The sequence below is a fragment of the Haliotis cracherodii genome, unplaced genomic scaffold (genome assembly GCF_022045235.1).
Source record: "Haliotis cracherodii isolate W230 unplaced genomic scaffold, xgHalCrac1.p SCAF_6, whole genome shotgun sequence".
Lineage (NCBI taxonomy): Eukaryota > Metazoa > Mollusca > Gastropoda > Lepetellida > Haliotidae > Haliotis > Haliotis cracherodii.
Genome location: NW_027266319.1, coordinates 17,059,230 through 17,076,755, shown reverse-complemented (window position 1 = coordinate 17,076,755; position 17,526 = coordinate 17,059,230). Strand labels below are relative to the sequence as shown.

Genomic DNA, 17,526 nt, shown 5'->3' with positions numbered 1-17,526 from the left:
CAATGATACTACCAGTGATTTCTTTCTTAATTGTGTGGTTCGTTGTTCATAATGTCAATCACTGACATGGTGCAGATTATTTTCAGATCGCCGTCATATAACTGGAATATTTCTGGAGTGCGGCCTTAAACACAAAACGTGACTTCTGTTCAGCAGACGAATCTGTACTTGATCATTGATATGACCTACTTGAGACCATGTCGAAGACTATATCTACAACGCAGAGCAGAAAGTTATGCTGAGTGCTTGTCACCAGAATGGAAAACACTCGAATGAGTGACGATTGCTTTTGAAGCTTTTCAAAAGAACATTTCATGAGATTCGACAGTGGAACTGTCAGTATACATCAAGTGACTATGCGCGACGTCAACTTGCAACAGCCCAACATCAATATTGTGATATGAAGAGACGGGACCCAGCTTATCGATGCTTTAGTAACCTTATCAGAAGGGATCGGTCATTTCAATCTTGAGTTGGATTGGGTTGGGTAGATGTCTTAAAGAATAAAATACGGCACTTTAATGAACATCATGATGCAGTTTTACTTTTGGAGACAAACTGTTTGTCCTTCTTCGGAAAAGAAAAAGGGATTTGTTGTGTAAAACGACAATCTCTCCGAAACATATATGACAGTGTCCTTCACGATCGTAAATACGCTTGTTTTGACAATGACTTACGACAGTCTTGATCAAATATAGGTCGGTAAACAGGCGAGAATACATAACCCGGCGAACAGAAACCCGTTTACAGGTCGTAAACAAGTACGATGTGTATCTTGACGACTGAGTAAACAAGATCCTTTGCTACAAAGGATATATCTTCGGCTTTGCATTATATTGTGTGGCAGAAACCTGTGAGATCTCTTGACATAAATGTTTGCAATTTGGAAACGCGAACAGGAGAAACTGAAAATGACATCTGAAATGAAACGGACGGTGTTACTGTGTACCGACGGGGGACTCCATTCGGATTATGCTTTGAAATGTGAGTATTCCTCCCCCAGTATGTTGTTTGGTTGTTTGTTTGGTTGTTTAACGCCACACTCCGCAATATTCCAGCTACATGATGGCGGTCTGTACATAATCGAGTCTGGACCAGACAATCCAGTGTTTAGTATCATGAGCATCGATCCACGCAATTGGGACATGTATCAACCAAGTCAGCGAGCCTGACCACCCGATCCCGTTAGTCACCTCTTACGACAAGCAAAGTCGCCTTTTACGGCAAGCATGGGTTGCTGAAGACTTATTCTACTCTCTGATCTTCAGGGGTCCCCCCGGTTTGTATATACTTCTGTCAGTCAAATCATTTATTTTGAGCAGACTCGGGGCTAAATATAAATCTAAATACTCAGCGATAGCAAAACACCTCAAACAAAGAGTAAAAAACCTCAACACAAAGTCTCAACATTCCACTAAATCAAACCAACGACCAGGGCTACAACTAGACTGCACACTGGTCACACAAACCTAAACAGCCATAGGCCCCAAATTAAAAAGCACCGTACAGACCACTGCCTCCACTGGCCTATTGTTGAGGACATTAACCACCTCGTTTTACAATGTAAACACTACAACATACACCCAAACATCTCCTAAGTGAAAAAGGCACACATATTACCACAATGCAGCAACTCCTCAATAATTTCTCCAGCTATTACCTCCTTGACAATTATCTAATCAAAACCAAATTAAACGCTAGAATCTAAATGCCCTACCAATAAAAACCAAAAAAAGCAACCCCAAATCACACTTTCACATCAATTCCATCAGCTACTTTTTATTCCTAGGTATGCCCCGAGTGCGAAATCGAAACGACCGGAAGCGCTCGTTAAATCTCCAACATCGTCATCATCATCATCATCATCATCATCATCATCATCATCATCGCTACCACCAGGCTTCGTTAGATCGTTTACGGTTGTCTTGCTACTAAGTGGTCACGCGAAACTCAGATTTCGTTAGTAAGTGAATACGGGCACTTTTGATCTGGTACTGACTCTGGTTGAATTGAGCTAACCTCAGTAACTAGGGTTTCTAGTAATCCGTGAATAACCAACCTTCCCTTTTTGTGGATTTTAGTTTTTCCTTGCTCAGTCAACTGAATCTTTAGTCTGAATCTTTAGTCTATTATATATATAGACTAGTTTGCTATTCAGACGTTCTCGTCTATTTTATTGTCCAAGTGACTTATTTTAGGGATGAGCCCTCTGGTTTATTTCTTGTTATTCAAACCAGCCGAGATCATTTAGTCATTAGAGTGTTACTAACTACTCTCATTATATTAATACAGTTGCTTAGCTAAGCCGCTTGCGTATTTGCGCTGATTTGATTAATCTGTGATCTTTGTCAGTGCAGGATGGATTTATTTGATCCCCCTTACTATCATCCATTGGTACAATTAACTGTTAATAATAGACCTGTGAACATATTACCACGTTTTCGTTATAACTTTGTTCTTGTTTAATTACACCCCGACCATTGGAGTTTAGCTCCGGGACAGTACGTCACCCTCTCGGTATGTTCAGAAGGAAAGTATCTCTCGCACAGTATGTCAAGAAGGAAAGTAATACTCTCGCGGTACGTTCAAATGGAAGTATTACTACCCCAGTATATTCAGACGGAAAGTTGTACTCACCCAGAAATCCTCACCCTCACCTTCATTTTCACCTTCATTGTCATCCCCGCTACCATCTCCACCTTCACCCTCAGACCTCATCCTTGCCTCCCACCCTTCCCTCACCCTAACACCTACCATCATGTACCCTCACATCACCGCCACCTCCCCCTCACCCTAATCTTTACCCTACGATCACCCTCATCCCACCGTCACCCTCATCCCCACCTCACATCACCGCCAACTCCTCCTCACCCTAATCCTTACCCCCATGCACACCCTCATCCCACGTCATTCTCACCCATCCTCACCCACACACCCACATTCTCACCCTCACTCTCACCCTCGTCCTCGCTCTCACCCACCCTCGTTCTCATCCTTACCCCCACTCTCAGTCTCACCCTGTCTCTCACCCACCCTCGTTCTCATTTTTACCCCCACTCTCACTCTCACCCTGACTCTCACCCAACCTCGCTCTCATCCTTTCCCCCACTCTCACTCTCACATTCGTGACCAACTCATGTTATTCCGGGACAAGCCGAATAGCGACTCGTGCCTTTCTCATGGCCATTTTTGCGACCGGGTTCCGTATTGGCGCAAACGGGCATACCTAAAACAATTGTCAACTCGTCGCGTTATGGTTCACATATATTTCCCCATATATTATATATATTTCAGATGCAATTTAAAGCACATCTGGACATTCGGAATTATACAGCATGACTGAACATATTTAACTGTGCCTTAGGTAATACACTCTCTCAAAAAAGAAACGCAACCCCTATATTTTCAAGATGTTTATCTCAATATTCAAGTTATCATAACACATTTATTATTGAAGACAACAATATGAAATTTGGCATGGTGGCAGTACAGTTATGCAAGTTTAAGTCCAGACTTCGACAGTTCTCTCACTAAGATTGACTTGACGCAAGGGGGTGTCTTTCTCAGTACCTCGTATGAACGCCATGAGCTGCGATCACAGCATTGCACCTCCTAGGAACAGAACGGATTAGATGCCGGATTCTTTCCTGAGGGATTGCTCTCCACTCCTCCTCCAGTGCAACGGCTAGTGCATCCAACGTCTGTGGCGGCGGTGTACGTGCACGTACTCGTCGGTCCAGATAATCCCAAAGATGTTCGATTGGGTTGATGTCTGGTGATCGTGAGGGCCATGGTAACACGTTGACGTTAGAATTCTGGAGTAAATTCACTGTTGCATGAACAGTGTGCGTCCTGGCGTTGTCGTGTTGATAGAGCTCCCTCTGTCGGTCGATAATCGGCAGAAGATGAGGCTGTAAAACGTCATTAATATAGCGCTGGGCTGTCAAATTGCCACAAATGATCACCAAATCTGATCTTTGGTTGTAAGACATGGCTCCCCACACCATGACGCTCCCACCACCAAATCTGTCGACCTGCCGAACACATTTCGGGGCAAAACGTTAGTTTCCTCTTCTATAGACACGCTGTCTTCCGTCAAGGCGTTGAAAGAGAAAACGTGATTCGTCACTAAACCAGACGCGCCTCCAGTTTCTGAGGGTCCATATCCGAACGTTAGTTCACCACCTGAGTCGATGGCGTCGATGTTCGTGGCGTAAAACAGGTCCAATAAGTGGTCTTCTTGCACGCAGACCGGCCTCTCGTAGACGGTTCCCAATTGTTTGTGCGGACACTCTTCTCAAACCTGGCACCTATGTTGCAGTGACGGTAGGTGTGGCTAGCCGATTACGTAGGTGGGTGACCCGGATGAATCGATCCTGAGGTGGTGTGGTAACCCTTGGCCTACCACTTTTTGGGCGATCTTCAGTTGCATGAAATTGGGTGTATTGGCTACAAATTCGGGAAATCGTTGTTTTATGAATATTGAGGTGCCGGGGCAACGTTTCCAAAGCTTTGTCCGGCTTCAATACGACCAATGGCGATATTTCGATCTGCAGCACTCCACCGTGGCATATTCGACCTTGTCTTTCGGTGAAAACGATAGAGTGAATTGCTAATCAACACGTGCTTTTATAAACCCATACTTCTACTGCTCTTTCAATGAATTGCACGTGCATGAGGCTTTTGGCATGGGCCACTGTTGTAAGATGTATTAACAATCTTATTTCATTTATATGTAAATCCCGTTTCGTCTAAAGTGCCAATGCCACTTTTGTAATAACTGTTTTTTGGCGCTAGTAATGAAAGCATGGCGACCATCGCCTATGAACCAAAACATGTCATCATTTACCTTTCATCAAGCTTATAAACAAGCAATTATCATAACATGGTGGCAGCGGTAAACAAGATTAATCACCAGGATTACGCCATAAGTAGCGGACAGCGCTAAACACGCAAGTTTGACCATCAAACGAACTTTTGCCATACCGGCAAGAAACACGTGTGTAACCAAGTTTCGTTTTCGAACTTTTGGTGTCATCATTAACCAGAAGCATGTCTCGAATTCCTCTTATGGACTGGCAACAGGCGGATATCGGCGAATCATTCAGTTTATTCAAACAGACTTTGCAATTATTCTGTGAGGATGAAGAAATTACTGACAAAGAAAAAATCGCTTTGAAGATAAAACGTGGACTTGGCAACGAGGGTTTACATCGGCTGAACGCTTCAGGTTTGAGTGAACGTGACCTAAAAGATCCAGATAAAATATGGACTTATTTCGAAAAACAACTCAAATTACAAGTTAATTTTAGAGTGTATAGACTTGAGTTGATGCAATTCAGACAAAAGGAGGAAGAAAACATAGATGAATTTGTAACCAGGTGCAAGACACTAGCATTAAAGTGCGAGTTCGATGAACCAGAACTTCAAGAAAGAATATTGGAATTGCTAATTGCTAGCACTCCTTTTGAGGCTCTACAACATGATTTGCTGAAACAACCCAAAGGCTATAGTCTCTCCAATGCTCTAGAAGAAGGTCGGCGATATGAAGCGATCAGCGCAGGTCATCGTCAAGTCAAAGATCTCAATCCAACACCAGCTACCACTGCCGAAGTAAACGCCATCAACCACAAGTATCGAGCCTGTCAGAATTGCGGTCTGAAACACAAGCCGAAGTCCTGTCCAGCTTATCAAGACACCTGTAATGCTTGTGATACCAAGGGTCATTGGTCCAAGTTCTGCCGAAAAACCAAGTGGAAGACATCTCGACAAGGTAGAAACCGATCGAAAAGTAGACATAGACAGAAACCAGCAAAGACTTTCAACTCAGTTGACAGTAACCATGGTAACAACGATCCAGTTACTACCGATGATGAAGATTACTCTGTTCTGTATCATGCAGTCACCATATCCAACCAATGCATGGATGTTATCGACACAAGACGTGATTCAGCTTACACAGATCTCAAGGTCAAAGCTCCGATGATCAAGGGGATCCACAGTCTTCGTCTAAAGGTCGACACTGGCGCGGCTGGAAACACACTTCCTGTTCGAACATTTCGACAAATGTACGGAGATCGTCCATATGCGGATATTCTCCAACCTGCAGACGGTATCAAGCTCGTCGCTTACAACGGTCTGGAGATCATGTGTGTTGGTACCATGTCAATCAAGTGTAAATTCAGAGACTCTAGTTTTGAAAATACGCTATTCTACGTAGTGGACGTTCCAGGTCCCGCCATCGTTGGTCTTTCGTCATGTGAATCACTCAACATAGTCACAATCAACTGTGATGAAATCAAGCCAGAAACAGTTTCTCCCATCAACAGTGTGGAAGATCTGAAACAGAAGTATCCTCAACAATTTGATACTATCGGGAACTTTCATACATCTGCTAAACTTACCTTGAAACCAGATGCAGAGCCCTTCTGTGATCCTCCCAGGAAGTGCAGCATACACCTGAAGGATAAAATCAGAGCCGAAATATGCTCGGAAAGCATCGGGGTGATAAAACGTGTAACAGAACATACAGACTGGTGTTCCTCACTCACGTATGTCACCAAGAAAAATGGCTCCTTGCGCATATGCCTTGATCCGTTTCACCTGAACCAAGCTCTAAAAAGATGTCCAACCAAGATACCTACATTGGAAGAATTGAATCCAAAGCCTAATTCTTCTCCAAGCTAGATGCCAAAGCAGGCTATTGGTCTATACATCTCGACGAGAAATGTCAGCTCCTGACAACATTTAGGACGCCGTTTGGCAGGTATTGCTTCAGACGACTCCCGTTTGGATTATCTGTCAGCCAAGACATTTTCCAGCAGCAGATGAACGAGATACTCGAAGATCTCACCGGTGTGGTTGGCATCACCGACGATGTGTGCGTCTGTGGTGAATCTGAACAGCAGCATGATAGCAACCTCATCAAGCTGATGACCAGAGCCAAAGAAAAAGGACTTGTCTTCAACTCGGAGAAATGTCTGATCAAACAGAAATCTATCCCATTCTTTGGTAACTTGTACACCGACAAAGGAATCCGTCCAGATCCAGCCAAAATATCTGACATTCAGAAAATGCCTTCACCTGTCAACAAAGAGGAACTACAGAAATTCCTTGGTATGCTTACCTACCTGAGTTCGTACATACCTAACTACAGCTCAGAATCCAAGGTACTACGTGATCTGTTGAAGAAGGACGCTATCTATGTGTGGGAACCTATTCACGAACAATGTTTTGATCGTCTGAAGACTCTCGTGAATGAAGATTTATGTCTCGCCTACTACGACATGGACAAGCCATTGACTCTTGAGGTCGACGCATCAATGAAAGGACTAGGTGCAGCACTTCTCCAGGAGAAACCAATCGCTTTCGCATCGAAATCCCTTAAACCTACACAATCAGCCTACTCAAACATTGAGAGGGAAGCTTTATCACTTGTTCATGGAATACAAAGATTTCATACTTACCTGTATGGACGCCATTTTCATGTTATCACAGATCACAAGCCACTTGTGATGTTACATCAGAAACTCATCAACCAGGCTCCACCGAGACTCCAGCGAACGTTCTTGAAGCTCACAGGATACAACTTTGATCTTTCATATCGACCCGGCAAGGATATGACGTTAGCAGACACCTTGTCGAGACTCCCGAATACTGAGAACACAGCTGAAATCCAACTTGATACCAGAGTGGATGGAATCAGTCTCTACGATGTTGATGATTGTAGCATGGATCTAATCAACTTTGGAACTTCAAAGCAAGAACATCTCAAGAAAGCTACATGTGCAGATACTACTCTCAACCTACTGAAGGAAATGGTACATACAGGTTGGCCCGAGAACATCAAATCTGTCATGCAAGTACTAAGACCATACTGGTCATTCAGGGATCAGTTAGCAGTTGAAGATGGCATCATCTTTAAAGGTCGTCAAGCGCTCATACCAGAATCTCTTCAGGAAGATATTCTCACACAGCTTCATGCTTCACATCAGGGTGTTGAGAAAACCAGGAAATTGGCTCGTGAATCAGTCTACTGGCCGTTAATCAACAAAGACATTGAGAAATTAATCAAATCTTGTGCTTCTTGTCAAGAACTGATGCCACAGAACAAAGCTGAACCACTGGAACCTCATGAGATACCATCAGCTCCATGGCGCAAAATTGGAACTGATCTCTTCCAAATTCTAGACAAGCACTTTCTCGTTGTCACAGACTATTTCTCAAAATATCCTATCGTAAAGCAGATACCACATCCAGTAAGCAGTCAAGCAGTGACTAATGAACTGAAGTTCATGTGTTCTATCCTGGGTAAGCCCGACACTGTCATTAGTGACAACGGAACACAATATAGTGGGCACCCGTTCCAACAGTTCTGTCTGAACTGGGGAATCACACATGTGACGTCGTCGCCACACTATCCAAGATCAGATGGTCTGGCAAAGAGGATGGTCGGAACAGTAAAGCCAATCGTCAAGAAATGTCTTATGAACGGCCAAGACATTGACAAAGCATTGCTACATCTCCGTGCTACTCCCATCGCAACTGGACTCCCACCACCAGGTGAAATGCTATTTGGTAGACCTCTCACTACCACACTGCCCTCCAGGCAGGAAACAAGTGTTCGTGCAGCGGAACAGCGCGAACGACTAAGAGAAGCTCAATCATCCTTGAAGAATCATCATGATCGTACCTCACTACATCATGAACTACCTCCACTGCTCCCAGGACAATCTGTCAGATTTCCAGCAGCGGGAAGTGTTCTACGTCGCAACCGAAGTCAACTTCGAGAAACAGCTACAACACAATCTTCACAAACTACAGCAGCAACTAATCAAAGAAATCTCCCCATCAAGCTCTCCACTCCACAACCAGATAACAACAACAAGTCAATAACAACAACTCCTAAGAAGAAAGTCACTTTTGCTACCAAACCCGTCACCAAGCTCATCTCAACTCCATCACCTCAACATTCAAGCGATCAGCCACAACCCGAACAGCAATTGAAGAAATCAAGAAGTGGTCGTGTAATCAAGACACCACAGAAACTCAATGACTGATCTAATATCTTCAGTTAATGTGTCTGATAATGTAAACATTTCGGTTATCATGGACTCCAAAGTTAATTTCATGTTCTATTGCAAAAGTGGATTGCAATGTGTGTTTATTTCTTTATTTCAGGTTATCAGTGCAAATGACTCTAATCTGTGAACTGTATTACAAATCAGTAATTATTCATCTTAGCCATCTAGTGTATTGAACATACACATCCCCATTGTACAATGGAGTTACCAGACTTTTTCACCATATACAACTCCATTATTTTATCTAGTCATTATCCATTTGTGTTTATGTATAACCTTCTTAAAGGAGGGGTATGTTGTAAGATGTATTAACAATCTTATTTCATTTATATGTAAATCCCGTTTCGTCTAAAGTGCCAATGCCACTTTTGTAATAACTGTTTTTTGGCGCTAGTATTAAAAGCATGGCGACCATCGCCTATGAACCAAAACATGTCATCATTTACCTTTCATCAAGCTTATAAACAAGCAATTATCATAACAGCCTCGTGAAAATTTTGCTCACTACGATAAAAGTAACAATAAAATGCCCTTGTGCACGAAAATGGGTGTGTTTGGGCGCTTACGTTAATAAACAGTGTACATGGTATACGTGCATATCAGAAAAACTGTATTTACAATCAACATTTTTCTTCTTGAGGCTTTCTAACATTTTCAGACTGGGGTTGCGTTTCTTTTTTGAGAGAGTGTACTATATTTTTAGATGCAAGACATATGTAAAATCAAAAAATATTTCTGAGGGATTCTTTGATGAAGAACTTGAAATCATACGCGCATTCCGATTTATTTGACGTATTTTCGCACATAATATTCATCGATAGGGGGACGAGTCTTCTTGCAGGTTACGGAAAGAGGCGAGTGGTGACGAATGTCACTTTCACTCTCACCCTCGCCCTCATCCTCGCATTCACAATTATCCCTATCTCTCACCCTCGCCCTCACTCTCACTCTCGCTCTCACCCTCACTCTCACCCCCGCCCTCACCCTCACTCTCACCCCCGCCCTCACCCTCGCACTCACCTTTATCCCAACTCTCACCCACGCCCTCACTCTCACTCCCTCGCCCTCGCCGTCACTTTTACCCTCACCCCAAACTCACCATTACCCAACTCCACCCCACCCATAACTTCATCCTCACTTTGGAGTGGGTAAGACATGCAATATCATAATCATAGAATTTTTTTAGAATTATCTAAAAACTAAAAGCCTCACTCGTTTCGTAAACATTATGCCTAACCAGAAGTGTAGTATTCTCTATTTATTTATGTAAATAATAAAAATATAATAATGATTTGTTTTCACACAGACTACTGTGAACACATTCACAAGCCGTGGGATGTCGTCATAATGCTGTTCTGTCCAAAATTGATCGACGAGAAGAAAAGAGAGATGGACGGTATGTGACTTATACAGTTAAAATTCATCTATGTGGGCAACCGATTAAAAGATCCATACAACCATCATCCTCACCTCCACCTAATCTCACTTCATCTCACCCCCATTCTAACCCTTACCCCCATTTTATTTATTCTACTTATCTCGATCCTCATCCTCGCTCACAATCTTATTTTTACCTCACCGCTTCTCTGACGCCAATTAATGAGGACAATGCCACCCAAACGTGGCAATACAGAAAGCACCATGTGACAACCACAGGATTGATGCAAGTCCATTCTCTCCGTTGACTATACTTTGTCTGTTAGCACAACGTCGGATTGTTTGGAAGCGGGGTAATCATTATCGGCTGTAACAAGGATTTTCAATATGTCCTCTAGACTGATATCGGTACCATACATGGAACGTCATTTTTGTTTGTTGTTTAACGCCGCACTCAGCAATATGCCAGCTATATGACGGCGGTGCGTAAAAAATCGAGTCTGGACCAGACAATCCAGTGATTGACATCATGAGCATCGATCTACATAATTGGGATACGATGACATGCATCAACAAAGTCAGCAAGCCTGACCATCTGACCTCTTTCCTCGCCTCTTACGACAAGCATAATCACCTTTTTCGAGAAGCATGGGTAGCTGAAGACCTATTCCAACCCGGATCTTCACGGGTCGGAACGTCATTTACCCGACTTTATTACAGTGTCTGTCAAAGACCGTTTCATACCACAACATCATTTGCGGAAGAGGTGTACAACAGCATCATCTACAACAGCAGCAATTCCAGGAAGCATTTCTAAAAAGACAGTGCGACCTCGTCCACTACCAACTTCGAGTGTCAGTGATGTAGTCACGAAGAGTAAAACCTAATCAGAGATAGATAACTGGTTCTTTCAGCGATGAGTATAACTTTTGAGCTGTTGTTAGAACCAACGTCGTCATGAAAGTTTTGCCGCCAACTGCTTACTGGAGGTAATCATATTTGGTGCAGGCAGCGTAATAATGTGGGCGGAGATCTCCGACACTGTTAGAACAAACCTACACATGCAAGGAAACCCCCCAACACTGTTGTGATGAATTCCTACAGCTGTATGATATTTCAGTTTGACCATGCTAAGATCAGCCTGAACAAAAGAAACAATGCAACACCTTGCTCATGTAGGCAGGGTGAGCTAAAATCCTCCAACGTATATCCCATACTGTCATTTCGTCCGTGGGTAGGTCAGGAAGTGTCAGGCAGTACATACCGTTTATGGTGGACACATGGTATATTGTATTCGCATGACCTTTACATTGTCATATTCGGCGTAATGTCTTCATATTAGACACGTGTTCACATTTGCAATGTGTCAGCACCGAGCAAGTGTTCATATGTGCAGTAAACGTGTGCTACTTATGATAATGCGTTTCTGTGTTCTTAGGCGTGTATATCTACCTATCCTTACACCTAAGGCTCATGTGGATTATGAATTCATCTTGCAGTATTGGTTCGGAAAGGCGACCTGACCACACAGTTGGGGCAGCTGGCAGTTGAAGAGGCTGCACGGTTTCAAAATGACGCAAAACTTATAGAGAAAAGAATAAAGGAAAACAAGGTAAGCACCGAAGTCTTTTTCATTTTTCATTTTTGGCACACTAACTGAACACTGCTCTGTATAACATCAAAACATGTGATTTTCAAATAATATTAAGATATTACCCATGGCGTGTGGGATACAGTAAACGAAATGCAAAACGCACAAAACAATTTCTTTTATATGATTCTTTTATAATCAAACTGTACTTAATTCCTTCGCAACATCAGAGTCCTGTTTACTTGATTGAGGAAGAATGGCCAGGGCTTGGTTGAACAACGTGTGTGCCCCTTGAGTTTGCTATCATACTTTAGCCGATTCAGGTATTGGCCATCTGCCACTCCTGCATGGTTGGTGCATAATATAACGAAGACCACTGGCACCAGTACTGGCGGCAACTACTCTTGCTTGTCTTACATAAAGGGAAGATGTTGGCGCGCATCAAGAAATGTTATGATGCCTTTCTCATCAAGGGATGGTGCAAGCCCATTCTTCACACCACTCGTCCTGCATTTAGGACTATGATGAAGAAACCACAATCAGGGTTGTATTCTATAGAATGGTTTCATTTCAGCTGAATGGCAGTGTTCAGATTGGTGTGGTCGGTGTCCCTGCAGGGGAGGTCATAGTGGACACAACTAAGAAAGAAAGGGTTGACCTCATTGTACTGGGCGCCAGACGCCTAGGCAGCAACCTCCGGAAGTCGACAGGAACCACGAAAGGATATGTCATTCGTAACGTTAATGTACCAGTGTTGGTGTGTAAACATAAGAAGGCCCAACCATCTGCAAAAAAGATCAGAGGACGGGACGTGAAGCGACTTGTTGTGGCTGGATCCGATGGGGAGCTGCATGCCACTGAGGCGCTTAAATGTAAGTCCTTAAAACACAACCTGCAATCGCCCAGGCGATGCACTGTGATGAAGACTTTTCCTTATGACTGTGTAAATGTTGGTTACTTTAAAAGATGTTGTATCTCTGAGTGGTAAACACGAAATGGTATGTAAATGGTCAACAACGGAATTATCTCTTACGATGAAAAATAACACATGTACGTGACGGAAACTTGTTTTCTTACGTTTGCAGATTACAAGCACTACATGTACCTCTATGAGGAAACATCTCTTGTAATTTCGGTTTACATGGAATTCATGGCGACTTCATCTCTTTAGACTGCATATTACAGGCAACGTGTGTTCCATGATGATAGTTTTATCTCACTGATTTCAGATTACAAGTAGCACATATACCGCGACGATGATTTTAACTCTTACGATTGCATATTACAAGCAACACATGTACTATGATGAGGATTGCAGATTACAACAACAAAAATGTATTGTGATGGGAATCTCAATGATTGCAGATTCTAAAGAGCACAGACCGCCTCCGTGGTCAAGTTGTAGAGCTTCAGCCCGGAGAGCGGTAGATCCGGGGTTCGATCCCCGTCCGCGTCATACAAACAGACGTTAAAAGAATGTACGTGTTGTTACCCTGGTGAGCAGCATATAGGAGCTAAACAAGGACTGGCCTGGTCGGCTCGGAATCAGTATACTGTGTCTCAGTGGGTTATTCATGTTAAAATGCGGATGGTATCTCAGTGTGCTAGCACTATAAATCGGCATCGGTCCGGGCTTATTACCACCAGCAGACACACACGCACGTGCATACACGTCCCTTTTTCAGTGCAATAATCTTGGACGCGACGTTAAACCCCATTTCACCTCACCTCTAAGGAGCACATGTATCGTGATGCCAACTTTATCTTATTGATTGTAGATGACAAGGAACACGTGTACCGTGATGATCACTTTTATCAATAATTGCAGATGACAAGGAACACATCACTGCAAACACGAAAACGTCGTTTTTTTCGTATATGGTCATTGGACGGAAAAACGACGTTATTTGGACGCTTTCAAACCATCGTTTTTCCGTCCAAATAACGTCGTTATTTGACATCGGAATTTACTGGGAGAGAACGATATCATCAAGCTCCTCCCTTTCTTGATTGGCATTGTCAATCAAGCAACAGCGTCTACCGGTATTCCTCGGTATTCCTTCTTCTCAGATTTCATTGGTCATTTCACGCGTATTAGATTACAGACCCGAGTTTGATGCTGTACTCGAAGCGCTTAGCGGAAGTACTGAAATCAATCGTTCTGCGCATGCGGATTGCTTAATGCCTTGTCCAAATTTTCCGTTCTGTGCATGCGCGATTTCGCGTATTATTTCCACTATATGTCACCACTATTTGACAGTGATTCATAAACACAGTCTCGTGATGAGTTCGGAATCATACAATGTCGCTTTAATTTATGGCACGTACTTGATCGGCGCATATTTCCCATTAACAAATACAATGCTAACGGTAATAATTTCAGTCAAAATAATTAGGAAAGCGCAAGGCTCAGGAACGTCTGAGTATAGGAAAAGGATTTATACTTTCGAAAGTTATATAATCGTCAAATACGCAAAAGAATATCAACCGGCTTTTAAAACTTATTTTTGTAGAAGGTGATCTTGGTGTTTATTGCCAGATAGTATATGCATATACATTTCCCCGATATTGCTTATTTTAATGTTTATTAATAGATTTAAGGTTCGTCCGCCTAATTGACGGGATTCCACTTTCTCATTTGTACATGACACTTAAACAGTGTTCTGTTACTTTAAACAGATTAGTTTCAAATTCCAAACCGGTGATATCTATTCAGACTAATGCTTAGTCTCTAAAATTGTATAGTTTTGAAAGAAACAAGTAACTCCATTTAAATTGAAGAGGAGCCCCAGTTATATGGGAGATTCCGAGATGAACCTACTCTATGGATATCAAAGCTGCCACCCAAACCGACCCAAACGGGACCCGAAAGCTTATTGTATTCTATATAATCACATGGAAGTGCACTAGAATTATACATTGTATTCCGGACGATTGTGTTCTTTCATCTACTTTTAAATGTTGCCTATACACTAATCTGGACGTACTACACATGTTGCTGTATATCAGATATACATTAACGTATGTTAACATTCTAAAGTCATACTCTCATATAACCTTATATTGTTCATAGTATCAAAGTTTATTCAACAACATCAAGAACAGCAATTTAAACTACTGAAACACCCAAACACAAGGTTGTTATCACGCGCTGGTGCAGACGTGATGCATCGTAAAAAACTGTATCGTGATGTAATCAGAAACATTTATACTACGAGATAGTAAGGCTAACGCTTACTCACCGGTGGAACGTAGACAATATCGCTAATACAGATATCACGTATTTGAATGTTAATACTAAAGACAACACTCATTATTTTTGCAGTGACGATATAACACTTATACACGTTTATTGGTGACTTTCATCAGTTTTGCTATTAATTTTAATAACTTTGTTTTCACAAATACAAGTAGCAATACCCGACTAGCCTGTCATACATACTTATGGGGCAGTTTTCAATCTTGTACTGACTTACTCTGGTGTTCCTGAGGGGAGGTTATTGGCTTGGGTGTTATACCCCGTTTTTCTGGTAATCCTATTATTACTTCATTTTTATCTAATGACACCCTGTTCTCTGGATCACGGCTCCGTGACTATCCATAACAATTAAGATGAACATTCAGATCAAGTACATGAATGAGTTTGTTTTGACGCCACAGTCAATCAAAGACCAATGCTGTGCGGTTTGATTACACACTTCTACCAGGTCAAACATCGGGGATCTTTTGCTACCTAAAGATTATCATAGTTCATATGCTAATCCATCTATTGCCTATGAAAACCGTCCCGCTCAAGATGACCTTACTTGTTGTTAAATCCATCATCTATCCCCCGTTCTCGACCCCCACCACACACACACGCGCGCGCGCACGCACGCACGCACGCACGCACGCACGCACGCACGCACACACACACACACACACACACACAACGGACCTAAATAACCTGGACAGGAAATACTGCTGATAGCCTTTGGTCAACACCGCCGCGAGCGCTACCACAGAATGTTCGTCCAACTCTGCAAGGGGCATTCTCGGTAGCTTCAAATGCGCTGAAATGTGCGTGTCAAGGACAGCTGATGTCCGATGCTGAAGAACCGTGTTCACAGCTGACCGACTTGGTATTTTTCTGCACTGACAGAAACTGGATATACTGACACACAGCTGTTATAGATATTCAAATAACCCCTGATCAAATAGATGCCCTTCGTTAATCTCTGTGTGGAGTATCGTATATACCTGTGATAACGATACCGGTGGCGATGCTGATGCTGATGGTGGTGGTGATGATAATGATGGTGACGGCGATGATGATGATGATGATGATGATGATGATATGCTGATATCCTTGCATTTTACAGTGGTGATAAATATTATCTGTGATTGCAAACTTTAACATTTGAAAAATGAAAACACATTAGGTTGATCATATGATCAAGGCCGCTGGCGTTGCCTAGTGGTAAAAGCGTTCGCTCCTCGCGCCGAAAGTCCAGGTTCGATTCTCTGCATATCATAGGCACAATGTGGGAATCCCCCGCCGTGATATTGCTGTAGTATTTCTAAGGCGGCGTAAAACCCGACTCACATAAACTCTCATAAATCACTGTGCCATTGCTAACCAAGGTTCTGCAGATGGCACCGAAGTATGTCAAACTCTCGGTTGGTCTTCTTCCATTATATCTCACTAGGTGGCGCTACTGGCCTCGCTAGGTCGTTCATTCATCCACAGGGTGTGTACATGAATGGCGGCACTTTCTTAAAGCGGTTGTCAAGTAGGAGTTTATGTCATGGGAAGTTCACCTTTTATCTGATCCAGTGACCTAAGTTTGTGGCTCTGTGACAACACGTACACAAGAAAGTCTTTGTACAGGAGATGCAATGGGCTATTCATGGCATATCACAGGCTTTTACGGATTGTGAACCGGCCTCGCGATATCTAATCCGCTGTCCTCGCATAGATATTAACATATCTTCGAGATCTGTCTGAATGAATGGCGTGACAACATTCAAGAAGTACGTTAAAGGTTATGTGAAATATTAGAATGATTCCACCATGAATGAATGAAGCCAAATCTTAAAGTTGTTTGATTCTTCGGTAGCATTTTCAATAAATGTTGTTCACGAAAGGTTCCTGAATACATTAATCGAGATTACGCTATCCGCATGGAAGACCTATTCCTGCATAGATATATCTAGATCGGTGACGCTAAGCCGGTGACCCGTACCCAGATCCGGACATACCACTGAAACAAGCACTCACTCACTCACTCACTCACTCACTCACTCACTCACTCACTCAAAATGTATCAATCGAGTGACGGATGCTCGACTCATTGTAAAGGGGCCGTCACACCATGACGTTCTGGTCAACGTTCTCTGAACATTTCAATCGTTCAATTTTTTAGCGTTCTAGAATGAGGATGACACATCTGGCGTGTGATTAACGACAGAATAGCGTCTTGCTGGCGTGTTATT

At 42.7% G+C, this 17,526-nt stretch overlaps 1 protein-coding gene across 1 annotated transcript in view; it reads left to right on the top strand.

The window, feature by feature from the left end:
* The first annotated feature begins 872 nt into the window (after positions 1–872).
* Positions 873–17,526, top strand: part of LOC139446742 (uncharacterized) — a 29,546-nt gene continuing 12,892 nt past the window's right edge. The window contains exons 1-4 of the mRNA XM_071228044.1: positions 873–984; positions 10,390–10,479; positions 11,960–12,072; positions 12,626–12,923. Of these exons, the coding sequence (XP_071084145.1) occupies positions 873–984; positions 10,390–10,479; positions 11,960–12,072; positions 12,626–12,923 (613 nt within the window). The remainder of the gene's footprint in view (positions 985–10,389; positions 10,480–11,959; positions 12,073–12,625; positions 12,924–17,526) is intronic.